Source organism: Prinia subflava, chromosome 2 (genome assembly GCF_021018805.1).
Source record: "Prinia subflava isolate CZ2003 ecotype Zambia chromosome 2, Cam_Psub_1.2, whole genome shotgun sequence".
In the NCBI taxonomy this organism is placed as follows: Eukaryota; Metazoa; Chordata; class Aves; order Passeriformes; family Cisticolidae; genus Prinia; species Prinia subflava.
In genome coordinates, this window is record NC_086248.1 from 66,092,529 (window position 1) to 66,120,093 (window position 27,565).

A 27,565-nucleotide genomic window follows, 5' to 3' on the forward strand; every position below is an offset into this window, starting at 1 on the left:
GAGCTTGAATCTGGGTCTGAGGGATCCCTCGTGAGTGTCTTCAGTACCAAGCAGCTCTCATCCTTTCCCTCTTGTCAAATGAATACTTAAATATGTATAAAAAATGGAGCAGCTCCATCAGGAGAGATGAAGAGAGAGTGATATCTGCTGTTTGTGTTGGAGCTTTGTGGGGACATTTATTGTTCGTTTGCTGCTTGATGCTATTACAAGATCCTGGCTGTTACAGGATGATGGCACAGCAGCATTTGTTAGGAGAGCCTTTTGCATCTATTTTTTATTTTTGCCAGATGTGAGATGCAAACTTTTCTGTATAGTTCTTGCTGTGATCTTTAGCTTTCTTCTTGGCCACAAAAATTATTTTGCTCTATGAGGGTCAATGAGCTCGAAGAGAAGGACGCATTTACAACGTCCATACGATCCCTTCCCTGAGGAAGCAACACTCTCTTCTGCACTACATGAAGAAAAAACAGCCAGTGACACTTCAGAGGCTGATTCTGATGAGGGTTCAGGAAATGCCTTCTCCAGCCACTGCTTCAAATGGATCCTACACAATGTGTAGGAGTCTGAAGTCAGGCCAGCACCCTGCAGGTCTTTTGTGTTACTTTTCTGTAGGAAGCACACAATTCAAATAGAGTTCAGCCACGCAGCAAGGCTCACTTCTTCTCTCTTGCTTGTTGTGGGCTGCAGTAACATGAGAAGGATCAGTGCTGCAGGAGTCACCACAGGGAGAAAGTTAATTTTGTGTCTTTGGGTAATAAGCTCCAGGTCTGGCAATGATGCTTATCTGCTTCCTCAATCTTCACACATAAATGATTTTAAATGTGTGGTTGAGATCCCAGGTCTGGACACCATTTAAGTGCCATTTGAATCAGGCAGAGGAAGGATTTAGATGTCAATATACATTATGTAGCAAAATCTGTGTTAATAAGAAGTCAACAAGCAAGGCTCACTGAATGGCCAGGACTCCATATTAAGGCATAAGCTACCTGTTTTCCCCTTGTGATTTTAGCATATTTACAATCAATTATTTTTCAATAATAGCGGTCTGCCTTTAGAAATGAATAACTGAATTAAAGTACTTCCAAACTTGTAATTTATCTTTCTCACACATTTCAGCAGTCCATGCCTCTAGACTGCTGTAACAGGCATCCAGTCTGAGCATTGTCCAGGCAGTCACCTGGGCCATGAATCTCTCAAATTTGATTTATTTTATCCTGATAAAAATTTGCAGACAACCCAACCCCTAGTAACTTCTTCCTTTTGTCCTTTCTCCCTCTGTGCTTGCTCACTACACACAGTTCTGCAGCTCACTGCTGCAGTTGCTCAAACATTGATATTTTTACAGCCTGTCACTTAATCTAACCTAACAGCCCAGTCACAGGAATAGGTGCTCAGGAGTACTCCATCTTCTCACTATTGTATTATTATTCTGTGCTGTCAATATTCTATCTTTAACCAGGGGATATAGAGGCAAGGAGGGAGGAAGGGAGAAAAGTGTGAATAGAAGACGTGAAAGCACTTTTGATGTAAGTAAAACCATGCCTTTTGTCCTGATCTCTGCAGGCTAAAGTAGGTGAAATCAAAACAATCCAATCTACCTCAACCTGGCACAGCCACATGGGGAATATTCCCCTCTCTCTGACTGAAATGTATCAAAACTTCTGAAATAAGTAGATTTAGTGGCAAGTGCAAGCATGATTAATAATAATCGGTCACTATTGCACCTCCTCTTGTAAAAGAGATCTGTATCAAATCCTGTGCTTCAGGACACAAGCACAATGTGAGAAGTATTTTCCTCAGTCCTGAAGCATGTCATCTAGCCTGCAGCACACAAGAATTACCTTTAAATGCTTCTTATACAGATTAGCGTCTTGTGTAGTTTTACCTTCCTACAGCAGTGCCAGAACAGTATCAAGATGATTGCTGAATCTAATAAGAGATGGTAAACTACCTTGCTTTGCAATTTAGAAAACTGATGCAGTGGGTAAACTCATGCGCTGCAGTAGTATTACAGACTCAATAAGACAGACCCTAATTTTTACCCTTACAGACCTTGGAAAATACCATATTCCAAGGGACTTTCAAGAAGACCCTTAAACCTGCTCTGCCTGCACAACCTACCGAAGCTTAGCACAGAGGGAAATGGCATATTATGGAAAAGAATTTTGGAACAGCAGAAAGGATGTGAGCTTCTGCCAGTGGGAAATTATACAGAGATTAAAAAGGAAAAAATAAAATTGGCAAAATTGTACAGGACAGATTAGATTGATTGTTTAAACAATTTGTTGCTGTATATCTGATCTCTCCATTAACCTCCAATACAAGGCTGACACCCATGCCCTGTGTTCAGGGCTGACCCTGTAGGGCAGTGGCACCACTGGAGGAAGGCATGGTGCTCCAAAACCACTGGATATTTGGTTCACCCTTGCATCACACTCAGGGCATATAATGGAGGAGACTGCTTCCTTCACAGGTTATTGCAGATGTGGCAGCCCTAGAATGGCTCCTGGTGACACAGCTGCCACAGAGAAGGCAGGTGGCACCCTGGCCTGGCCTGATTCATCTTCCTGTTGCAGCCCTCCCTGACATTTACTCAGCTTCTCTATTCAGTGCAGTCCTTCACCCTTTTCTGAGGTTGCAGTGGCTTTTTGGGAAAACCTCTTGCATGCTCACAAAAGATGGCTGAAGGTGTTAATGCCAAACATCTCTCTCTGAGCAGCTGGTATGTTTGCTGGCTTTGCTGGGCTGTTTCCTGGTCTTAAACCATGAATGATTTTGCAGACACACAGCACTGTGACATGTAACAGCTCTTACCCTGTTCTCTTGTGGATGCGGATTTCATGTAAGAAAACACAACAAACCCAGTCAGGCTGTTCTGTCCTTGTCAGTATATTGATTTAAGTGAATATTTAAAACTCCCAGAAGACAGTTACATGGTTTCAAAGAGACTCTTAGAAGCAATGTTAAAAACTGGGAAGAAACACAAAATAGCGGAGGAGTGTGAAACTTAACGTTCCAATAGCAAACTCTTCTAGCCCTGCTACAGGGTTGTCTGTTAAATTTCATCCATGTAGTTATTTCTAATATTGTCTTCCATAGCCTTGAATTTGCATTTGATTATGATGCACATATATTGTAGTTCTGGCCCATAGACCAAAAATAAAGTACAGAATAAGGGATAAAAGACTCTCAGATATTACTTCTACACTTACATTCTTTCTCATTTAAATAACTACTAAACCCCATATTTATTTAAAAACCAGGCATGGCATATGCATAGATCAAATTATATACCAAATTGTCTATCTGTGTGTCTATGTGCAAAATAACCAGTCTGGTGATAGTGGGTTTTTTTAATCCCTCTAATGAGAAATAAGGGGCATAGCTAAAGCTATAAAGCATAAAGCACTCTAAGTTTTCCTTGCAGATACTACCAGCTAAAGGGAGTCTCAGCTCATGCACAGCTGATCACATGCCATTCCTAAGGCAAGACGTGGAGAAGTAGACAAAAAATAATGCTGTGATTGGGATGTTTGTAATCAAGCAAAAACTAAAAGGCCTGGCAGTTTAATCTCATTCCTCTGGGTTTGCTTCCATGGCCAAACAGAGGCTGCCTGAAACTACATTTGGGAGAAATAACTTGGAAAAGCTATGAGGTTCTGCAGAAGCCTCCCAGGAGGAGCAGTGCGGATAAAACCCCCTCAGACAAAACCCAGGTTATATCAAATAAGTTTACAGCATACATTGACTGCACCCTGCGCTCCCATCCACACTTCTGCTTCTCTATCACCAGTCAGAGCCACATTTCATGTGAATGATCCCTTTAGGAGAGAGGGCTACTGTATGAGGTTCTATGCAACTTCCTCCCTTCCTCAGAAGTTGCCAGTCTACAGCAGTTTTGCCACTGTCTTTTCAGGGGTGGTTACAACTTTGTTCTCCCAGAAGATTTTGACTGGACATACCTAAGGCACGGTGTCTGAGTCCAGCCTGGTTCTTGCCAAAGGACTGCTGGAGAATTTCACTTTACTACTCCTTCTCTTGTTTTGCAGCTCTCAAGATGCTGAATCACAACATGTTTTTCTGCTTGGGGGCACTGCTGTTGCACCAGGCAGCTTTGTTTAATGAATCTCAATGCTTAAACACAATGACAAAAAGATACACAGGCATATCAGAGGGGAGCTTTACAGTTATGTACCATAATCTCTGCTTCCTGATGCGGGGGAAGCAAAGGCAGCACTACAGAAATCCTGAGGAAAGCTGGTATCTTCCTTGGCATAAACCACAGGAATAAGGACACCACTTGTAATTTAATTTCTTGCTTGACTGGATCACTTATTACATTTCCTTGTATTTTGGTATTTGTATACATTATTCATATGCAGTTAGGATGCTGCAAAAGTGCACCAACTCAATAGTGAGTGATAAAAACAATTGTGTTCCCATGTAGGGATAAGCAAGTGTTGTTTATCAACTTAGCACCACACTCTCACATTGTTTTGGTTACAAGTTTCTCTGTGAGAAAAATAAGGAAGAAAATTTCACCTTTAAAGAGTGTCAGGTACATAAATAGGTGTTCAAGGTTACATCCAGTTAAGCACCTAAAACCCTGGATATTTCCCTATAGTACACATGGAAATCAGATTCCAACTCTCATAAGCACACCCTTAGGAAAAAAAACAATCCCCAAACCCATGTTGTGTCTGAGTGGTACTCTGAAATATAAAATGGAAATGGAATAAAGTCTTCTAGAGATCACTTTAACATTTTTAAAGTCAAGAATGCAATTTACTTCCTTTCTATTCTCAAAGTGTGATGTTTCAGCCCATGCTACCTTTGCTCACCTCACCTTAGCAGAAACAAAGAAAGCTGTGACATTTCACAAACACATAATAATTCATACCCAGATACTTGCTAGAATAAACATTCAGGATGTTCTGCAAGCGTTTCTTCTGCAGGGGTCTCTGAGCCACCTTGTGATTTCATATATCTTTAAGCTAATTCAGGGGTGAAAAAAAATGGGTACTGAAATATATCATGTGGATCTCTGATATTCTTTATATACAAACAAGTATATATCCACTATGTGCTATTATATACACAGTATAATGCTGTGATATACAGTTAACACTGGAGTTTGTTTTTTCCCTCGGATTAAGATATCTGAAAACTATTTTTGATTCATCCCAACAATTCAGTGCAAAGTCACTAATGTGAAATGCAGAACTACTGCTTATTTATTTAATCCCTTTCCTTACTTAGGGACACATAAGAGTCACATAAGAGCCCAAGAAGGAGAAAACACTTGGATGTCTTCTCTTTCGCTGCTGTGAAAGGCATTTTGCATTCTGGCTTGTCCACCAAGTCTATCTCTTCTTGTGATGAGCTCTCCCCTTTGTTCAGGGATGCCTCACAAAACAAAACACCACAAGACAAACTGCAGATGTCATGATCACACACTGATAAAGCATCTGATTTTTAGCCAGACTCTGTAATTCACAAATTAATCCCATCCCCAGAGAGAGAAGATGGTCTTTCTCTGTAGGTGGGTACAGTTCTACAGCCTCTTAGAAATTAAATCTGCAGATCTAGATATGTTCATTTACAAATACCTGTATATGGATATGATGGATAGGGCAAGGAAAGGGCTAACTTCTAGTGCACTACTCAGTCCAAAATCTGGATGTAGTCTTTGCAAAATGTCTGTCCCTCAGATGTGTGTAATGGAGCAACTTATTTTCTTATATTTTTGTTCCTGGGGATTTAGGAGTTTGTAAAAGGAAGAATGAGGAATTTAACGATCTCTTTCTTGGCTTTCTGCTGGACTTCAATTTTTTTTATTGTTTTTTTTAGCTAGTATGGAGTGATTTCTTTTTCACTTGTCTTCTGGTTCTGTTTTCCCTTTGTCCCAAACACACTGAGAACTATTCACACACAGAGCAGAAATCTGACCACATTGCCTTCTCTTCTCCGTGTTTTTACCTATGTGCCTTCAAGGACTCTGAATGGGCAAATTCTTCATTGTCAGACCTTTTTTAGGGTTTTCAGACTAAGGTATATCTGTAGAACAGTCTCCACCACACAGAAGATATACATTGTCAAAAGAGTAACTAATAAACATGGCCAGCATGAGAAGATAGGTTCTCTGCTGTGCCAAAGGACTGTAAGAAACCACTTTAAGCGTGGGTTGAAAGTATATTGTATCAATATAACATCTGCCTCCACATTAAAGTTGTTAGAGACTATTTAATTTTGAAATAACAAGTCAACTAATTCTTCAGAGCATATATATGCTCTGGCATTCAGCCTCCCACATCTGACAAACATAGGTTAAAAGTCATTATCACTGTAAACAGCAAACAATTGTGCAGGCTGAAAGTAATCACACAATTTGTCACTTTAAAGCCCACTTGACAACTACAAACCCCAGGTTTCTTGTTAGTTCATTATAGATAATTTACCATTTCTAGCTTACTGCTTCAGTTTATCTCCTCTTAAGCTGTTTCCTTTTCTCCGCTCTCTGTGGTTCTTCTTTCGTGGTGTACAGGATGTGGCTTTCTTCCACCTTTTAAAATTAACCTTTTAAAGAGGAAAAAAAGAAAAGAAAATGAATTGCCATCTGCTGGATTCCTTGGGCCAGATTTCAGGGTCAGATAAACACTAATGTCAGCATCAGAGAAACTGTCCCTGATGCCCATGGTTTGGGGAACAGGGGTGAGAGTTGTCCCTTTCAGCAGAAAATTATTTGTTTAGCACAGCTGTGCTGCAGCGTCACAGCCAGAGATGTCAAAGCTGATCATAAACTCTATCGAAGCAAGTGTCCCTTGATCTGATCAGAGCAACTCCTCACTGGTAGGTTGTTTGCTGGTGTTTGCAATTTCAGTCTGATCAGCCCCAGAGAATCACAGGTTCAGTTTAAATAACCATCTACAAGCCACCTTCTAGTTAGTAGATCCTCCTTTGCTTTACCCAACACTATTAATCTCGCCTCATCCTTGAGGAAAGCCACGAATGTTTACACTTTCTTACTTAGAGTTCATGTTAGTCTTCCCCTCTACTAAACAGAATTTACTCTTTTTTTGTGTTATCTTTTGGCCATTTATTTTCCTGGCACAACCCAAATCTTCAAGTGGTTCCATTCAGCCTGTTTTGGCTGGCTTGCAAGGCTTGCATTCCCAGAGAAAGGATCATCTGGAAATTGGGGTTTATTTCACATTACTCCTTTTTGTGCATCTCAAAGCCCCCCAGACAAGTTAACTAACCAGACAGCAAACACACCCAGGAAACAACCAATCAAACCAAAGAAAACAAATCCCATAGTGTATGGAAACCCCTACAGAGGGATTATCTACCTCCAGCAGACTGGCAAGGGCTGATGGGGAGCTACGCCTGAAAGCACAGCCACAGCAGCCCAGACAACACAGCAAGCGCCCAGCGGGCAGATGAGGCGTGTGGGGGGCACCAGCCCCGCTGAGCCGGGGGCTCTCGTGCCCAGCTGGTTCATCCGTGGGCTCAGCGGGCTGGAGTGAGGGATTGCGTGGGATTGGGCTGTGTGGGATTGGGCTGTGGGGGTGTGCTGTCGGAGCTCATGTGCCCAGGCAGTACAGGCTCTGGTGGAGCACAAAGCGTGACCCCAGGCATCTCTGTGCTCCCCAAACAGCGAGCAGTCCTTCCTCCTATACTTTGCCATATCCACTGAAACATAAGGCTATATACATTTCTTAATCCTTGTGTTATATAAGTTATCTCAAAAATCTCTCCTGCCACCATCCCAGACAGCCAAGAGATTTTCCTGCAGCTACTTTGGGCTATCATAGCCTGTAAATCCACAAATGCTTAAAGCTGCCCTAAGCCAGAACTGACACTCAAAGCCTTTCTTTATCCCATGCCATCACTTTGCCTATGCAGGGACAAGAATCTGGACAGCCATGCTGTGAACTCAAACTGGGAAATAAGAGGGGGTTTTTTTCTCCTTTTTCTCCTTTTTTTCTCCTTTCTTTTTCTGGCACAGTTGTGACCCAGATTAGTTGTCCCTGTCATTCCCTGCCAGATGATTGAATAATTGCGCCAAGGGTTGTGCTGACAGAGAGGGAAGGTGGAGCAGCAGAAGGGAGCAACTGGGGAGGGCCAGAGCACTTTCCCAGTACACAGCTGGCTCCTGCTGCCTTGGGGTGACCTGAAGCACACACAGCCTTTGCTCCATCTTCACTATCCAGCTCAGTGCCAGGTCTTTCTGGGTGTCCTTCTGGGATTATGCTCTTCTTGGTGACTTTGACCCTTCTGTCCTCTTCAACAGATGCTCACACCTTGACAGAAAGGATGTACCATGAATCCCTCCTGCTTCCCAGTCCTCTGTGGGTGATAATTATTCACATGCCTCACTCTGCTGGGTGAGGGTGAATACTCCTATGGATTCCTTTCTACTTGTACTGCTCTTTGCACCATGGCTCTTAATTTCTTTCCAAAACTTGTTGCTGTGCCATTGATTAGCATAATTAATTTAAAAACCAGAGCACTTATTTCCAGACATCACTTAGACTGGAATTCAGGACTTGTGTTTTAAAAATTAATTTGTACCAAGAATCTATCCATCTTCCCAACTTCATCGACTGGCTTAGAAATCTTCTATTAGGTTCAATGCTCATACAAAAGGCATCAAAAATTTGGCTCCTTATCCTATGGGAAAAGGACATGGCCTTGCTTCTTTTTATGTAGATATCTTTTGATCCAACCATGACAACTGTACATAAAATCTGATTTTTCAAGGACAAAAACATCTGAAGAGGAATATGCTTCTTCCTAGGAAGATGCTATACCTGGAGAGGCATGAGGATTTGGGATGAGAGTTTAGTTGAACCACTTTAGTGGTCTGGTTCTGCACATGAGGTTTGCTTACCTTCCCAGTCACTTTGCAGACTGGAGCACTGCAGAGGTGAAATGCAGGCCAGAAAGTTTGTGGTGTTGCTGAGATATTCCTTGGGAGAGCAGAGGGCAGCCAGTCTGAGTGTTGGAGCAGGAACTGCTCTTGAACGTAAGGCACTGTGCCAAGGGCACACGGTGTAAGGTTTCCCCTTTCCTTTACTAAAGCTAGAGGTTATATATAAGCTCTTAAAAATGAGGAGTTTATTCAGGGCTATCGCTTAAATTCCCTGGAATATCCTCCCCACTTTACTTTCTTCCTTATGCTGTGGATGGTCAGTTGTTTCAAATGAGATAGTACAAATCCTATGATATGTGAGATGTTATTCTGTGCTTTCTTCTCGTGGGGAATGTGAAAGAATTTTTTACAGCTTGAAGTACATCTAGTGAGGAGAATCTCTGCCCATGACTTCAAATGATAAGTGGCACAGTGTACTGCATCTCAGTTTTCTCGGGCACCAGACAGATTCGTTCAGTTTGTGTCTGTTCGGGGAGTCTGATTGAGCAGAAAGAATAATTCCAGAACACAAGGTAAATGTTTCTAGTTTCACAGCTGTTCAGATATAAAATATTGCAGGTAGCAATTTACACTTCCTATAATCCTGACACAGCTGTTTGCCTCGTGGGATGATTCACTTACACTTAAGAGGAAAAATGGTGGCAAGAGTGACTCTTCCCTCAGATCCTTTATATTCCTCACTGCAAATTTCAACAGGCTTGTTACCTACTCTGTGCTGAATGACTAGCCAGAAGCATTTTTCTGCTTCAAAGAACATAAAGTAAAGCAATTAAGCCACTTCTTTCACAAACCCTCTGCTCTGCCACCCTGCTTCCTCTGCCAGACTCCCTGTTATTGTACCCAGGGGTTCCTCATAAAACAACTCAGACACTTTCATGATGGTATGCCAGCTCCTTGTTCAAATGCACAGAAGATCCATCCTGCCTCTGGGTGCAGGATACAAATAACTTCTCAGCAGGAATTACCCTTGAGAAGACTGCCCTCAAAATCCTCATTAATCCTCATATTGTAAGGATGGGCAGAGTATCTAATGTCTTATAACCAGGGAAATGTATGTGAAGTGCCATTACTGCCTGCAAGGCTAGGAGAAAGAAGCAGGGATACATTGTCATCATTAAAATAAAAGAAAAAAAGAAAAGTACAGAGATCTGGGCATTAATTCTGACTCACAGCTCTGCAGTATTAGCACACACTACTAGGAAGATAAAAGAAAGCCTAAAAGGATACATTATATTCAATGCATCAATAGTGTTTATTATTATTTATACCATTGACATTGATTTGATAATTGGAAAATAATTCACTGAAATACAATCAACACATGCACTACATTTGCCATACTATAAATCTAAATTTCACTCTAAATTCAAATTCTTCTGAAGCATGAACCCTGAGATTTAGGTGATTTCTGTTGTGTATATGCTGTGCATCACATGTGGGGATCACCCTTGACCTTGATCAAAGGGATCAATGCTTTGATGGAGCTTGGCAACATTTTAACAACAACAGCTCCTCCAGAATGCAAATCTGGCCAGGCACTTGGGGATTGCATACTCTATTAGATGTAATGTCTGTGTCTGATTTTGGCTGAAGAGCACAACCGCAGTCACAGTAAGAGAGGAGCTTGCTGTGTTTTGGACGTTTTGATGCATTTTGAACTCGAGGAAGGCAGACTTCTTTCTTCCTCTCACTTAGGAGGATTTCATAACAAGGCCTTCAAATGCCCAAAGCTTGGAGAACAAAATGCTCTGAACTCAGTACAGGGATATATGAGTAAGAAGAAAGGCAAAGGGGGTGCAGCTAAGTAAGCCATAAGTGACAGCAAACAGCAGCAGCTGAGGATGGCTGCCAAAGCCTGTTGACTCAGAAATATCCAAGTTCCAAGCAGTGCTCTCAACAAAAGTCTTCCACCTTTTCCACGCTCCCAAGCAGGGCTGTCTGTGGCTGTGCACACTCCGCTGAGTGTGCAGCACTGCATGTGTGTGAAATACATTTAGCTCTGGGTTTTTCTCTCCTATAATCAACTGCATGTTGCTACTTGTTTTGTAAAATTAGATCCTGTGACTGAACAAAAAGCACAGGTAGTAGAAAGCTCTTATTCTCTCAACTGATTAAGAAAATTGGAAGACTGTAGAAATCCTTAATGTTCTGTCTAATCAGAAGCCTAATAATCCCTGTAACTTTAATAGGGTGGAGGAGAGAGGGGGTAGTTAAGTTCCTAGTCATGACCACTTTTAAAAATTCCAATCTCAATGATCTCATTGCACCTGGTAAGGAATTTAATTTTTCTAGAAGCTTCAAAGTAATCAGGCTGGCAAAATTGCTCAGCAGAATGTCTTATTTGTGTTTTATTCATCAGAAGACATCTCAAGGCATCTACCACTCCCAAATGGGTATGCATGTGTTCCATGTACGTCACGCTGTGCTCCTGTGCTTTTGTATGTGGTGAGAGGAATGGCTTGTGCAGCTCATGTACTGAGTATGTAGTACATGCACACACCATCCATGAGTCTGTCATTTTGAGGTACATGGAAGTCTGGCAAGCATGCACCAGGACTGTTTGATGGGGAGAAATGCTGAATTTCGATTTGCATTTTATTTGCAATACTATGATGATAGTTTTTTTTAGAAATTCAGTGATACATTCCATGTGCAAAAATACCTGAGATTTTTGTCAAAGCACGTGCATGTGTATATATTATTTTTATTGATACTGGGGAAGACAAATAAGAATTTGCATCTGCTTGACAGGGCAAGGAAGAAAAGAAAAATGAAGTGGAAATCATCCTATATTAACAGCCCAAACTTCAATCTGCAATTCTGTATTGAATTACCATTGCAGATAGAGTGCTTAGGAGACTATTCATTTTGTGTCTACCTCAATAAACCCAATGCTTCCTTTAAAAGCAAAAAGAAGCACAGCAATGAATTCATGTATAATGGAAGCTAGTGACTATTCAGCCAGAGCTCCAAAAGTAAAAGAAACATTTTGAAAAACCGATTAGGGGAAGAGAGACAAAGGAAAAGCAGCAGCTGAGTATATATTAAAAACTCCACCAGCAAAAGCTTTTGGTGATGCTTTTGTGAATAAGATGTGAAGGGCAGATGCTCCTTTTTTCCATAATTTCATCCTATGTTGAGGATAACAGGGGTGAAGTTCCTCTGACAGCTAGATGCACAGCAGCCCTTGCCATCTGGTATGTAAAGTGCATCAAGGCTCAGTGCACGAAGCAGAAAAAACATCATGAAAATCTATTTTAAACAGTATTGTGCTGGAGCCAAGCAGAAATCTATGTGGAAGTTGAGGTGACAAGAGGATAAAAGATGGGAAAGCCCATAGACGTAGGTCAAGGACAGGCACCTATTGAGTGGTATAGCCACCCTGTGTGCACATGTGTATAGCCACTCACTGGGTGTCTTTTTCTTTTCAATCTTCAGGAAGAGGCAGCCAGAGTTCTCGCCCACCAGCCAGTGTCCGTCGGCACATGTGCAGCTTTGAAAAATCCCTGCAGTGAATGTGTAAGAGAAGCTGCATGACAAAGAGTGGTTTTACCCCTTGCTTTCTTTTTCTCATTGGTTTGTCATGTCTAATGATGGGACAAATGTGGTGCATGCCATTAAAGATGGGAAATTTCCTTATGTCCCCTTGTTTCACACAATACTTTAAACATTGTCCAGATGTGATGAAGAGGACACCGAATAATTTTTTTCCAGCTTTTACTTTATTTCTAAATGCCTCCAACTTTGTAAATGTGTCCTCTTTTTTTGTACTAATTTTATCTTCTTTTTCCATTTAGCCAACATTTTTCTCCTTTTTATAGTTTTGCATAGAGATGACATTATCCTCTGAGCTTTACATGGCGAGACACCTTTGCTGTGCACAGCTCTTGCTAACCTGTGCTTGTTAGCAAACTATGGCTGCAGACCCAGCTGAGGGAACGCAGAAAACCCTTGTTTGGTGGGATTTACAGAAAACAGGGAAATCACCAGAAGGCACATGTAAATAAAACCAGCAGGATTTGGCGTAGGAACAAACAGCATCTCAAAATAATAGCACTGAATCTTTTTTCTGTTGTAATTTCTGAAAGATGTTCAGATTCTGCATAGTTCTGCATTCAGCAAACAATAGTGAAGTTCAGCTCTTCAGAAGCAAGAAGTGCAAATACTGCCCTCTCTGAGCAAACACAAACATGGTGGAGAAAACAAACAAGCTGTTGCAAAAAAAAGAGAAAGGCTTCAGCTCATTTCTTCCAGATCTGTGCTCATTGCCATCTGATAAGCAGCAGATGTGAAACAGTCCTGCTTCCTGCCCCAGGGAAGATTGTGCAGTGACTCGGTGGAAAGATGCTTGTGATCCACTGACACAGCATTTTGGGCAGTGCTGCTTGCTGCAACCACAGATGCTGTTGCACTGCTCTAAGCAATGCAAAGCATTCTAGCTCTGTGTATGTCTCTGAGAGTCTATGCAATTTTGGAGCATGTAGCAAAGTTATTAATTCAATCCAACCTGTCCTTCTGATTTGCAGATCAGAAGAAATCCACAAAACACATCATACATTTGGAGCAGTCATAATGGCTTTATAGGGCTTGTGCAGCAACCAGATTTGGCACCCTGAAAGGCAAACTGTACACAAGCAATGTAAGGAGCAGTACAAACTATTTGTTACTATCTTCTAGACAGAACAATACACCCCTCTTTTCTGAACTGGAACAAGTGCTGCAGATTCTCAGAGTACAGATCACCAATTGTCTCTCTGGAAATTCAAATGGGAGCCCAACACAGGCATACTGTTAGGAGGCAAAAGCAAATGCAACAACAGATTCTATTCAAAAAAGCACGGGCACAAGCTGTGAAACTCCTGAGCAGAGGGAAAGCTGAACCTCCTGCATTTTGCATGACGATGCTTGGGATATTTTTTTTTCAGTTTGGAAAAAAAAATCCTTATCTGCATAACCTCCTGAGAAACACCTCTGGTGGGACTCCAACCTGCCAACGGGTCTGCAAATGCTTGTGGTAGCTGCCCAGATAAGAGTGGCTTCAAGAAGCAGGGGAGTTTTTCAGATCTCCTGAACATGAAGATTGCTTTTTTGGCTTCTCTGCCCTTTCCTGCCCCTCAGGCTTCCCTTTCCCTCCAGCCAGGGCTGATGTGTTCAGAGGCCTGGTAGCACTGCACTGCGGCTTAGGGAAAGGCATGTCCTCCATCAGCAACCTGAGCTCCCTGTGGCCACACAGCCCAGTTTGAGCAGCAGACAATCATCCATCCTACCACCAGCTGCCCATCACCACCACCTGCTCTCAAGCCTCGGTCTCATTCATCAGAACTCCAGCAGTTTGTAAGTCTAGCTTTTCCTTAGGAGGCCCTGCTTCACCACCTCAACATGCAAGAAATCACCACGAGTGCTATGGCTTTCCTCAGCTCCCACCTACAAGCAAGTAGATGTAGCCTCTTGAAACTGTCTTCTGTTTTGATGCATATAATACTTAACATCATTTTTTTTCACTAATGTCCATCTCCATTCTCCATACTGTGCTGGAGATGGTTAGAAATGCAGAATCATCAAAATACAGAATAATAAAATTTTATTATCGCGTTAAAAAACCCAGAAGCATCAGCTCAGAGTTTCAGGGCTCTTTTCTTCTGAAGCTGCACATTTGTTTCCATGGAAACTTTTGGATACACCCAAAAAACCCACAGGCTTTATAGGCTGCTCTAGACTGCTGCATATTAGAGAAATCTAGGGAGATCTGTACATTAATAACAAGAGGCCTCATGACTAAGCTTCCTGTGGCAACTTGGCTAAGTTTGCCACAGGGTTAAGCACTCAAAATGTTGTCATGTTAAGGCAAGTCTGATAGCTCTTTAAGACCAGTTTAAACTGTTGGGAATTTATTTTATTCTCAAGTATACCAGAGAATCTGACAAGTTATTCTGGAAGAAGGACCTCACTGACCACTGCACCTGCAAGGGTTGTACGCTTTTTGGCAGGAAATATCCAGGGCAACAGGATTTTCTGCTCGTTAGGATTTACTCCTCCTCTGATACAGCTGTTAACTAGGAAATACTCTGGGCATGCAGTATGATTTTTGTAGTTCCGTTTAGGAGTCTCAGTTGGGCATCTCTATGCCATGTAAAATATCTTTCAGCCTTGGTGCTAATGCCTTTGAGATGCTTGAAAAGAAACAGAACATATTTGGATATTTTAGTTTTATCTCATGCACTCTATCCTATGCCCCAGTGTTTTCTTATTGTTGTTCACTACACAGCTTTCAGCACGTCAATATCTTTTTGGTAAAAAAAATGGTGGGACAAATAATTTTCCATCAGAACCACAGAGGATTACAGAAAGCAAGGAAAAACCTCCAACTGTCTTAATTACTATCAAACTGCATTCATAGGAAAGACCTCCTGATCTCTGCACCATGGTGTGGTGCTTTTGAGTGGGGAATACAGAATTCATGGGCAATTTTTGTGGTTTTGTTCTATTCAAAGTTCATTAATTAGTGTTTCTTATTCAGCAGCTCCATGGCATTTCTTTTGATGTAATGTTTTTTGAAGGTTGTTGATCTTCACAGCCTCCCAGTCCTACAAAACTATTTCGCCTTAGTTGCGCCCACCTACTCTTTTTGTAAATGAATTTAATTCTAGCATTTTCTTCATATGTTCCTAAGCTTTCCAGGTTGCTTTGCTCAAAACATTGTACTTTTCAGTTTTCAGGTTCTATCAACTGTGCTTCCTTCTAAGCCTGTCAGAATACATGCTTCAGCTCAGGCATTGGCATTGGCTGCACTGTCATATGCATTTATTTGAATTTGGAGCATGAAACACCCTTCAGACAACACAAATGTGCTTCTCCATTGATAACAGAGGACCTATGATGATTTACACCATGATTTCCCATGCATTAAGTTTATTATCCTTAAAAAATTATGAAAACGATTCAGTAGGATGAATTCATGCTGAATATTCAGTGGGGTTTACTTATTAATAACAATAAAATAATCAGATTCAAAAGCTATTCACTACTAAGAACACTTTTTAATTTCACTTTGATTTGCAGGTTTCTCATCTTCATTTCTTGAACACTGGATGAATTTTCTTGCTGTTTCTGACAAATTGTTTATTATTCTGAACTTTGTGTTATCTATTAGATTGTTTTCTTAAAGCAACACTTTTGTAGTTATTTGATAATTTTTTCAAAACACCCAATGAACACACAAGTGAATCAATTTTTTTCACTAATATTGGTTGACTGACATGTGACACAGCTTCTGCATTTCAGATGGCTCTGCAAATTTCTAGTAGTAATTATAATCAGTAGTCAGACCTTCATACACATTACCAGTGTAATATTCCCACACCTCTGTTGAGCCAGGTAGATCTGTGATACACGCTCAAGCTGTGGGACTTCAACTACACTGAAGCAATGCACTGACCACTTCTTTCACCACTGCACACATCCCTCAATTCACAGCTGTACAAAAGCACTTATGGACATAATTACTGTTACGTCTCAAAGTGAATACATCTACTTATTTTGGGATTTTTGGCTATATCTGAGCTCTTGGATTTGGAAGTAATTCCCTACCCCTAGGGCAATGGTATGAGCCTAGCAGCAATCCGCTTCTATGGTAACACAAATGTAAAGTGAGTGACCTCAGTCCTGGTTCCAGCTTTCCCCATCTGGCTGACCAGGGCAGAGAGGTGAGCAGGGCTGCCAACCTCTGATCCTGCCCAGGGGTCTGATCTCAGCCTGGAGACCCTGTGGATGGAAACCAGGATCTCATCACAGAGTATTCAGCCTAGGCAGAGCTACTGAATCCACATTACAGACTGCATAATATTAAGATTTCAATTTATAAAAGAGAAAAATACCCCAGTTATCAATACAGTCAATATATATTAGAAAGCCTATGTGTCACTCAGATGAAGTAATACTTAACTTCTGCATTAGAGTAACTTAGGAGGCAAATGAATATGTTATATTTATTTTACACAAACCAGTGGCTAGACAGAGAGTTGGAAAAGCAGCTCTGGACTTGAGCTCACTCACAACACCTCTGAGTATCATCAGGTTCTGCCCTGGCAAGACAAAGTGACAGCACTATGTTTTCCTACATTTTATGTAGCAGTTTTCATCACACACTTAAAGCAGTGCTCCAATTTACATAGAATGTTGTGTCCAATGCCTAAGGCAATTTTGTCCAAAAACAAAAAGAAGGGGGTTGGGGGGGGGACGGTAGGAGGAGGAGCAGAGCAACAAGGAAAAGTTAGTTAAGTAGTTTAAATTTCTAGAAACACAAATGGGAGGTTAAACTTTGTCCTAATTATACAGCAATAACAAAAGCATTGCAGCCATGCTGTGAGAACAGTTTTAAGTTCCTCTTGTCACCAAGATAGAGATTATAAATGAGCTAAGGCTAAAATAGGTTTGTGGTTCATTTTTTCATTTAGGTGATTATATGAGACAAAAATCCTGAGCATACACCAGATAGGGACTGTGGTCTATGATGGCTCCCTCACTCATGAGAGAGTGCAGAGAAGTTTTACCAACCCAGGTTTAAGAGATGAGTCCCTAGAACCAGAATTCTAGGAGTTCGGCTTGCAGGAACACGCAGACTTGGTTTGCTTTGCTAATGAGCACCAGAACTGGCTGTGGCAGCTCTGGGAGGAGCAGCTGCTCAGTGCAGAGAGATATCACTACCCTGCATTAAAATCTGCTCACTCCCTTAATCAAATTTCATGCCCCAGTGGCCTTACTGAAATGGAGACAGTACTGGAAGAGACCTTGGGGATACCAACAAAGCACCTGCAGTGTGCTGCAGTGCAGGTATTAGCCTTAAATTTTAGGCTTGTTAGCTCAGGCCCTGGGAACCATGAGGCAGCAGTGGGACAAAGCTTTAGTCAGGCTCATTATCACTTACATGACTGCAGGGTTGGAGAAAGTTGGTCATTTGCTGACTGGCTCTCTGTGGGCAGGGCAGAAATTCCTCCGCTGGCTTCCCTAGGATGGCATCCATCAGCAAGTGCTGTGTGGGGATGAGGAAAGTGTTCTCCAATGCACAGCTTTTCAACAGAGCATTTCTCTTTGCTCTGCATCCCACTGCCTCCAAAGGCTGGTCACCTCTGCATCAGTGCTCAGGGACAGCTCTGCATGTGCTGCGCTCCAGAGACAGCTGTCTGTAGCTGGAACTGGGCTCTCTGAAAGGAGGAGAAGCGCTTGGTGACTGGGCAGTACCTTACACTGACCTCCTCTGGTTGCTGGTAAGACAGTTTAGGGTGTGTTTCGGACTTAATTTTTCCTGACAAGGTTGTTAGGGTTCTCAGTTTGCATTTTACGTACACTCCTAAAATTTTATTGTCATAGAAGGGACTGCCAGGTTATCCCAGCGCTTCCTACTGACTGTGGTATTTTAGTTATTACAGTAACTACAAGGAGGTTGGGCCAAAGCATTGGCCTGGCAATGAAACACAGGTAATATTTATTATTTCTCTGATAACCTCTTCCTCTGATTAATTGCCATTGTTGCTTAAAAAAACCAAACAGCCTCATATTAAATCTGTGCTCTGTGTCTTGTCCAATACCACTAAGATGGCTCAAATGACTGTATCACTCATCTCAGCAAGCTTAAGATCCTTCCTCAGCTTATGGCCACTTGGAGAAGATAGCAGACCACCACTCTGGCATCCTGAAAGGACAAAACAGGGGATGAACTCTAAACATATCAAGGAATGTTCCTTCCTGTTTTAACAGAAAGGGCTCTTGCTTAAGCATTTGCCTGACTGCATCTGAAGCCATTTTCCAACGTGTGGGCTCCTGGAGGTTCCTCATCAGAACACGTACCGCTCTGCTTAACTATTTTATGTGCTATCAATTAGGGATTCTTATGATAAAATGTTCAAGGAAAAAAAAAAAGACAAAGTTTCAGGCACACAGGACTCAAAGGTGTCTATTCTCTGTGATCTGGATTCAGGTTATAACTTTGCTGGTGAAAGGATCAGAGAGTTGCACAGACTAACTTACCTTAGACCAATGGGACAATAATTTTTCACCTCAGAAGCACTCAGCCTCTGAGCTGTAAAGAAACCTTTTCTATCCAATGTCTAAAGCAAGTCATCTTCAGAATCCTGCAGTATGGAGAGGAACCAACTGTTGTGGAATACTCAGACTTGACACTACTCCAAGGAAGCCAGCAATATCAGATCCTCCAGGAACTGACAAGAGCAAGACTCTGTTCTGAGCCTGAAACTGGACTTAGGTCTGGGGAACTCCTGGTCACAAGGAGGGACCAGATTTTGGGCATCTGGAGATACTTGACAATGAACAGTGAGCTGTTTAACAAGTTATAGGCATGTCCTAATGTTGGGCAGGCATTTTGAACCATTTTGAACAGGGTATTTTGAATCATATTCTCAGACTTGGGTGCACCAGTACTTTTAAAGAATTTCAGCTAGTAACTATTAGGATCTGAAGTTGTTTTCCAGCTTGTTAGTGTTTATAACAAAGGAAAAAACCTGAAAGTGCCTCATGCAGAGAGTCATGCAGAGAGTATGTTACAAAGATCAATGCATGTATTAGAAGGAAAATCTTGAATTACCAAAAATAGCAACAGATCTGCTCATGAAACAAATAAAAACTTACACAAAAAAAATATTTACTTCTATTTCCCCCAAAAATCAAAACTTATAGATAAAGCTCTGGTGAAAATTGAGAAAAAGCATCTAAATTCAAAATATGTCCTTGCCTATAAGCAAAAGCAAACGCACCCTATGTGCTGATAGGCTATCCAGGAATCTGCCTCAATGTGTAGACTAGATGGGAGGATTTGCAGAAAGAGTACTTGGAGTATTACAGTGCGTATACGCAAGTGCAAACCCTAAGATCCCTTGAGACTACAAGAAGTTCACTTCTATGCAGAAAGTGTGAAGTCTAAATCCTATGAGAAATTGACAGGAGAAAGGATAGAGTTAGGAAAGGTGAATAAATACATGGTGGACCTGAACTGGGTAATCATCCTCTTGATAAAATGAAGAAACCACCACTTGGTGCCATCTTGTCACTGTGCAATTGAATATCAGATTTTCAATACCCCAGCTGGGATGTAGCTTGGTACCCTCTCTTGCCTTCATATGGAAAACCATCCCTTCTCCCATTATCCTAAGCAGATTATTTTGATCTTGACCTTCTCCAGTGGATGTTTTCTTCAAAAGAGGAGATGGCAATCACTTAGTGAGTGTGACCACACAGTCAGGATTGTCATCATTGCTTTGCACAAATGAGACAACTCCTTCTCTCACTGAGACACAGTTCACGTCTGAGCTTTTGCAGACCCATCTTTGCTTTTTGTCTAAATGTCAGTTAATGGTATTCAAGATGGCTGCTCTTTGTTCCAGGAAAACAAGTGTTTTTCTTGCATGTTAAAGATGAATTCTGCCTGAATGTGTCAAACTCGGTCTGATCCCCTACCAACCATCCAGCAAGACAGAGCCCAGTATTTCTATGACAGTCTTGGGACTCCATCTCAAAATGTGACTCATTAACAGGCTAGCAGTGCTTGGACATAGCAGGAAGAGCAAGTAGAGGAAAAGAGATGGAACAATAATCTGAGGCGAATAATCTGTGGATCTTGTCAAATGGATCCCACAGAGAGCCACTGCAGCCCTAAAGCTCTTTGTCGTGAGGCCATTTGAGCCATGAGCAATAAGGTCTGGCAAGCAGAGGCAAGGTGTGTCAGCAGCACCAGCTCTCCCTGAGGAGCAAGTTGCTACCAGACAAATCCTGATGAAATGATTTTCTCGCATTTGAAAATTGCAGTCCCAGCACAGTTTAAGCATGGCCATTGACTCGAGACTGTGGAGGGTGCTACAGAAGAAAGAGGTAAAAGCAGAATTTGAGAGCAAGGGAGAGGGAAATGAAATAAATAGGAGCAGGACTTGAAGACAGAGGTAGTGAGTTCCTCAAAATAGCTGTGGTTGCCTTTGATGTAAAACACAAAATCTTGGAAATAAAATGAAATAGAGAAAAAACAGATGGTGTGAGGAGGGATTCAAAAGTGAGGCAATGCAGCAGAACAAGATATGAAGAAATAAATGATGAAGAAGTGGACTTAGCATAAAAGGCAGCAGAAAATCATCATATTTTTTTAAAAAGCCCTTTATGGGTATACTTTTATGTGGTATTTGTAAGCTACAGCATCAGCAAAATACAAGAGCACTTGACTTATTTTCCTTTCTACAAGAAGAGACTTGTTTTGAAGTTAAAGTAGACCAAATCTGTTTCTGTGTGAAGAGTTTACAGTTCTTGGCATGTTAAACATTACTTTAAAAATCTTTCACACTCAAGATTTACACTCATTTGCTTATCTTTATAGCACTTAAAAAAATCATACCATAGCTCATTTGATGAAAACAGGAATGCTTATATGCCTTCATTCTTATCTTTTCATTGATCACTATAATATAGAGATTTCCTTCTTCAGCTGGGAATGCAGCTTTCTTATTTCTTAGGTTAAAGCTCTACATCAAAACATCTCCAGGTCCTACCATCTACATGCTTTGAGGAGTTATGAATATTTTAGATTGGCCCTTTCATGTGTCCTAGTTCCCACAGAGGTAGTGAGTCACAGGTCCAGCATTTGGAGCCTGGAGTTGGAGATGAGCTTGGATCCACCTAAAATCCCTTTTTTTTTCCTGCAGGAGTACTTACTGCTCGACAGAAAAATGACACATTGTCATGTATATTCCTTTTCTGTTTTGACAGATTTACAACACTATATGTGCTATACCAGCCTCTTCCAGCTATGACAAAGTCAGTCAATATGGTTTGTTTTAAAAAAATTCAAGTGGCAACTATTTACTCTTAACAAAAGAGAACCATGAGAGTCTGAGCAAGAAAAGCAAATTGCTTAGAACAATACTGCAACACTGTAGGGGAAGTGATCTCCTCTGGTGTGTGCAGTAGCAGGAGGTGAGGCTGCTATGCCAGCCTCCCACTCACTTTGTCTCCCATTTGCATGGCAGTCTCAGGGTCTGAAATATAACCCTTTGTTTGCTTCTGCTCCCTGAGGGATGAAACCCTGAGATAAGGCTGCTTCAAATAAATCGTCTCAGGATTTCTCTCTGTCTCTGGTTTCCAACCGGATGATGTATTTTATAATTTGTGAACCATCTCTGCTGCCTGACCTGCAATTAAACAGTTGCTTGGTCCTCAAAGCACAGCTCAGCTCCCTGTCCCACCAGCTGCTCACAAGCTGCCACTCAGCTTTGAGTGCTGCTCTCTTCAAGGGAACAGGGAAATGCAAAGACCTACAGCTCCTCAGAGTCAGACGTGACCCTCAGAACCTCACTGGGCCAGACTGCCCAGCACTTTGATGGGACCCAGCCTGTATGAGGAGCCAGAGGGTTTGACTCACCATGGTCATGCTGCTGCTTGTTCCTTCTCCCACACAAACCAAGTGTTTTTGGTCCCAGAATTTTAGCCTGGTTTGTAAATAACAGTCACCCAGGAAGAAGTGCATTTACCTCCTACCTGATAGAGGCCCTGGGAGTCCTTAATTTCTCTGTTAGTTAATGTAAGGGGGAGAGGGAATAAAAGGGAAAGGAGGAGTTAGCAACAATTTATCTCTCTACATGATTTTCGAAAGATGATGACTGTGTGTTCTTTTTCTTCCAACAGCTAGAAAATATTTCCTATAAGCTGAAAATCAGGCTAAATTAAAGCTTTTCCTGTGATTTTCCTATGTTTTTTCTGCTCCCCTGCAAAATGATGAGCAAACCTAGATACCAAATGACAGCTCAAGTCCTCAAACCACAGATGGCTCTCCTAGAGCCCTTCCCGCAGGCTAGCCTTTCCAGGTTGGCTGTAGGATGGACTTTTGGAAGAAAATCACAGTGTTGTTTTCTCATGTAGTATTTCTGGGAGGACATGAAAAACTGGAGGGGGGAGGCTTACTAATGAGGCAAAGCAATTAGTATTTTTGTAGGCTTGTTTGTTATACTGCCTGTGTCTTCGTAATGTAAATGCAAATAAACCATCTTTATTTTATTCATAGTTCTAATGGAAAGTCTGTGTCATGGTCTGAACCAGGTGGAAGACAAGATCCAAAGGGGGAACATACGTGGCACAGACTCTCAGTGCATGTGAAGAACCAGGAGACAGGGTGCAATCAGACAGCGGTGATCAAACCCCTCACTAAGGACTACCACGGCCAAAGCCTGACTTTTACCGACATCAGCAGTAAGACTCTGTACAATGTGGTGGAGGAAGGAGATAGAGAGCCCGTTCACCTCAACCAGTCCAGCAGTCCTTCCATGGTGGTGCACAGGCGGGTGGCGACGACCCCCCCGCTGCAGGCCACGGCGGAGGAAACCCAACTCTTCTTGCCTGAGCAGTCCCCCAAGACCCTGCCCCTGCAGCCACAGACTCTCATGGACCAGCTGCAAGGAGTGGTCAACAAGTTTGCCACCGGCATCCCCGACTTCAGCGCTGTCCTCCCCACTCCTGGCTCAGGGAACGGCGTGCGGCCCCCCTGCCCACCCCCGCCACCGCAGCAGCCGCCCCTGCAGCCCTTCCAGGTGGCTGCCTTCAGCGAGGAGCCCCTGTCTCCCCCAGCTGAGGAAGCAGAGAGTGAGAAGGTGAAGCTCATTCAGGGATATGTGTATGAAAAGAGCACAGAGGACGAGGACGAGGAGCCGGCAACCAGCAAACTGACCCTAGAAGACTCTCCGGCACTGACGCCTCCGTCCCCTTTCCGGGATTCCGTGGCTTCGGGCAGCTCCGTGCCCAGCTCCCCTGTGTCTGAGTCGGTGCTCTGCACACCCCCAGATGTGACCTATGCCTCTGTCATCCTGAGGGATTATAAGCAAAGCTCGTCCACCCTGTAGATGCTGCAAGAGACAAGACGGGAAGGACTTTGGCAGCTGCCCCCTGGGAGGATTTGCAGAGACAAGTCTCCCAGGGCTATGAGAGAGAGAGCAGAGAACAAAGTGACAAAATGACAGGGCAAAAATTTCATCCTGCACTTAAATAACTGAAATGAAACAAAAGGAAAATAAAAAATCCATTCTGAGGGCTCAAGATTCTCTATCTGTTAAAAATAAAAATATCGTACTTTGGAAAATGTTAGGAAACCATAGCAAAGCACAAACTAAAGGAACAACTTCTATAGCAAAAAAAAAAAAAAAAAAAAGAACAAACATGCAGGAAAAAATATAATCACAGTCACACCCTCTCTTGGCAATGCTTGAAAAGGACTCTGGGAAGTGTGACCTGGAGAAGTCCCTAGCACACCTCATGACTGCTGTCTGCTATGGGAGTAACACACCCAGGAGGTGGAAGGGCGAAGTGTGGTGCAGGGGAACAAAGCTACGTGTATATGAGACATGTATGCATAAATATTTTTTCCTGATTTCTACAGGTGGCATAATTGTGGACCTTTGTTTTGGGGAGAGGAGATGATGTGAAAGCACATGGCTCTTGCTGACTCCTATCTGAATGATTTGTTCTTCATACTAGGCTGCTTTTTTGGGGGATATGGGCTTCTTTTAATGCTGATTGTGAACAGAGCAAGAAATATGATCACGTTAAGACTCAAGAGGTTTCTGAAGAAAGCCTTGCCATAGTACTTGTAATATGATAAGGACTTAGAAAAACTGCCCTTTTGTATAAGGTTGCAAACTACGTGGCTAAACTGTTACACAACATTTCCTGTAGCAGAACAATATTTATTGACTATCTTTTCATAAAACGACCTATTTCGCCATGCCATTGCATCATTCCTTTGTGTTACTTGGGAATCAAAAGCATTGAGAGATAGCTGTTGACTTAGAGCAAGTCCTACTAGTCTGGAGGAAAGGCAATTCCGCACTGGGGGACACGGAGCCCCAAGGCAAGAGAGTGAGCGAACGTTTGTGTATCTGTGTGCGTGCGTACGGTATGTGTGAAGGGTAATGCCCAACAACTACAACTGGAAGATTGTCTTATATACTATGAATATTTTTATGTTTAAATCATGTTTTTATATTGCGTTGTTACAAATATTCGATAGATCTTTGAAGGTTTGTATGTTGTGCTAACACATCCTTTTTTTCATATAAAAGCTGAGACAGTCGTTACCCTTATAACAGGGTGCTTTGTTTTGCAGATATTTTATGAAGTAGAAATATGATATTAATAACCAGTGCATTGAGAACTTGTTATTTTACATGTTTTGCTGCAAGTGTGGTTAACAAAAAAAAAAAAAAAAGGAAAAAAAAAGAAGAAAAAAAAAGTCTGTTTTAAAAATCTTGCAGGTGAGAGACAAGGAAAGTAATTCAACTATTTCACCGCTTCAGATAACTTAAAATAAAATTGTGTCAGGACAGGAAATTTCATCAGTGCTTAATGTGTGGATAAATTCCCAGGTCTTCCTATTGACAGTTCTTTTAAACCCTTTATGATGTTTAGTTGCATGTTCTTTCCTTATGCTTTCACTACTTGCATTTAATATACAATATAGCATCTTAAAGGTCATTTCCAGGTGGTTGTAATTCTGTCATTTATTCCCCCTCCTCCTCTATCTTTCATGTGTTTCCTAGAGATGGGCCTAATCCAAATCTCCCTAATGACTGGCATGATAAAAGTCCAGGTCTAATTGCTGTGGCTTGAACTTCATTATAATGATGGTTCTAATTTACAATGTGCTTATTATACATACACAGGTCAGGATTTTAGCTGCTATGATCTTTGCTTTGCTGCTGAATTCAGCTGAAGATGAGGAGCATGAGGATCTGTCCCACAGTTCCACACTGTATTTCAAAAAATATTTTAAAGGAAACTCTTCCTGTTAATATAGTTGTCAACCCTGATTTTAATCATGCTTCCTTTGAATATTCTACCAGAGATTTTCTGAATTAATCATAATTCTACTATTTTTCTTTCTTTTCACTTGAATTTTAAGAGTCCTGCTCATTACAATTCTTTTCTGAAGATCCAAATCTCATAGTTTTTCCCTAATTATGCAGTATTGGTATTGGAAAGTTTGGCTCATACTCAAAACCAGAGAGAGTCTTTTTTTCTCATCCTCTTATCACAATGTTTGCTCCTTCCAACATTACTTGTGGCCAATTGCTATCATCGTCCTGATGTGGAAAGCATGAAATGACTTTGCCCAAAGACAGTCAGTGCATTGATGTCACTATAATGAGTTGAAGACACATGAGGGTTAGTTGGTTGGTTTTTTGTTCTGCTTGGGGCTTTTAGGGGAATAATTTTGTTGCTGTTTCTTTTATTTAAAATGGTGATTACTCCTCAAAGCAGCAAGAAAAATGCTGTATCTTCTTTGCTGATCACTGCACTGGCAATGAATTCTATCTTCTAATAATTGTAGTATAAGATCTGCTGTGCTGTTTCCAAAAACATACATTGTCAGTAGCACAGAGCTGACAGTAAGAAGCCAGTCTTTGAACATCTGAGAGACACAGGAAAAAGAAATACAACAGATTTGTATAGATGAGGACACAGCAATGTGGCAAGGTATTACACTCTTTTCATATCTGTCTGTTTTGAACATATTAAGCACTGATTTTATTACTGCAATGTAATTATATCATGAGTAGGAGTTTTCTTGAAATTCAGTATATTAGCTTTTAGTTTGTAATTGTTAAAACTGGAAACATACACACACGTAAATATATCTAAAGAGCAAGAACTCACCTTGTGTATGCAGCTGTATGACCTACAAAGCTTTCTGTAGAAGTTCTTTCTTTTGGCCTGTCAAATGCTTGATGAAAATTGCCTTTTTGTCAAAATGATCTTGAAAATGCTGTAAAATAAATATTTTCTATTTATTATTTAAAAATAGAATGCCAACATTTTTTGTTTCTTGAGTAGAAAATAGTCACTTATTTTGTAGTCATTTATTGTTCCAGGGCTTTTCAGCATCATGAATAAGAGATGGTGGGATATTTCAGTGGAGATAGGTGTTGATTAAACTGTGTCATGGAGGTGAGATGGTAGAGGGTTGGAGGATTTTGGCTTAGATAAAAACCCCCACCTTTTTGGCTTCCTAATAAAATTCAGAATCACTGTAACTATGCATTGAGGCAGACAAGTTGTGGAAGAGAATTCAATGGGAAATGACAGGAAATTTTGCTTCCCAAGGACATGGGAAAACACCAGCCCTTCTCTGAAAATTGTCTTTGAAATTGTCTGCTTCTCCCATCAAGGAAACTGCAATATGCTTTCTTGACAGCCATAAATGATAGGCATTGATCCACCCCAGCATTTTGTGTCCTGCCTTTACTGCTTCTGTGTACAGCGAAGTGCTGGGACTCCTGACTCCTGCTCTGCAACTACAAACACTGCGGCTTTTTGGTGACTCCTGAGCTGCTCTGTGCCTCAGCAAGATGCTGCTCCTGGGATTTTCAGAAACAACTTGTACTAAACATAGAAAATCTAGACCTTTTTCTCTTTGCACTTGTGAATAGGCTTGTGGCTCCTTTGCAAGGATCTGGCCTTGCAAGAGCTGATGTCTGAGGAGTCAGTCCACCTACAACTGCTGCAATGCAGGAGTACAGACAGTGACATTGCATTCAGCGGTAAGTGCCAAAAGTTTGGTCTCTTTGTTCATAGAGGTTTTTCTTTTTGCTTATC

At 41.6% G+C, this 27,565-nt stretch overlaps 1 protein-coding gene across 3 annotated transcripts in view; it reads left to right on the top strand.

Annotated features, from left to right (window-relative positions):
- Positions 1-25,604, top strand: part of GRM1 (glutamate metabotropic receptor 1) — a 187,987-nt gene extending 162,383 nt beyond the window's left edge. Inside the window, exons 8-10 of one of the 3 annotated variants that reach the window (XM_063390334.1) lie at positions 11,012-11,016; positions 11,295-11,328; positions 12,374-12,434. In XM_063390334.1, the coding sequence (XP_063246404.1) occupies positions 11,012-11,016; positions 11,295-11,328; positions 12,374-12,434 (100 nt within the window). Of the gene's footprint in view, positions 1-11,011; positions 11,017-11,294; positions 11,329-12,373; positions 12,435-22,985 lie in introns of those variants that run through there. The other 2 variants (XM_063390332.1, XM_063390333.1) reach the window with 2 other exon arrangements.
- The last annotated feature ends 1,961 nt before the right edge of the window (positions 25,605-27,565 follow it).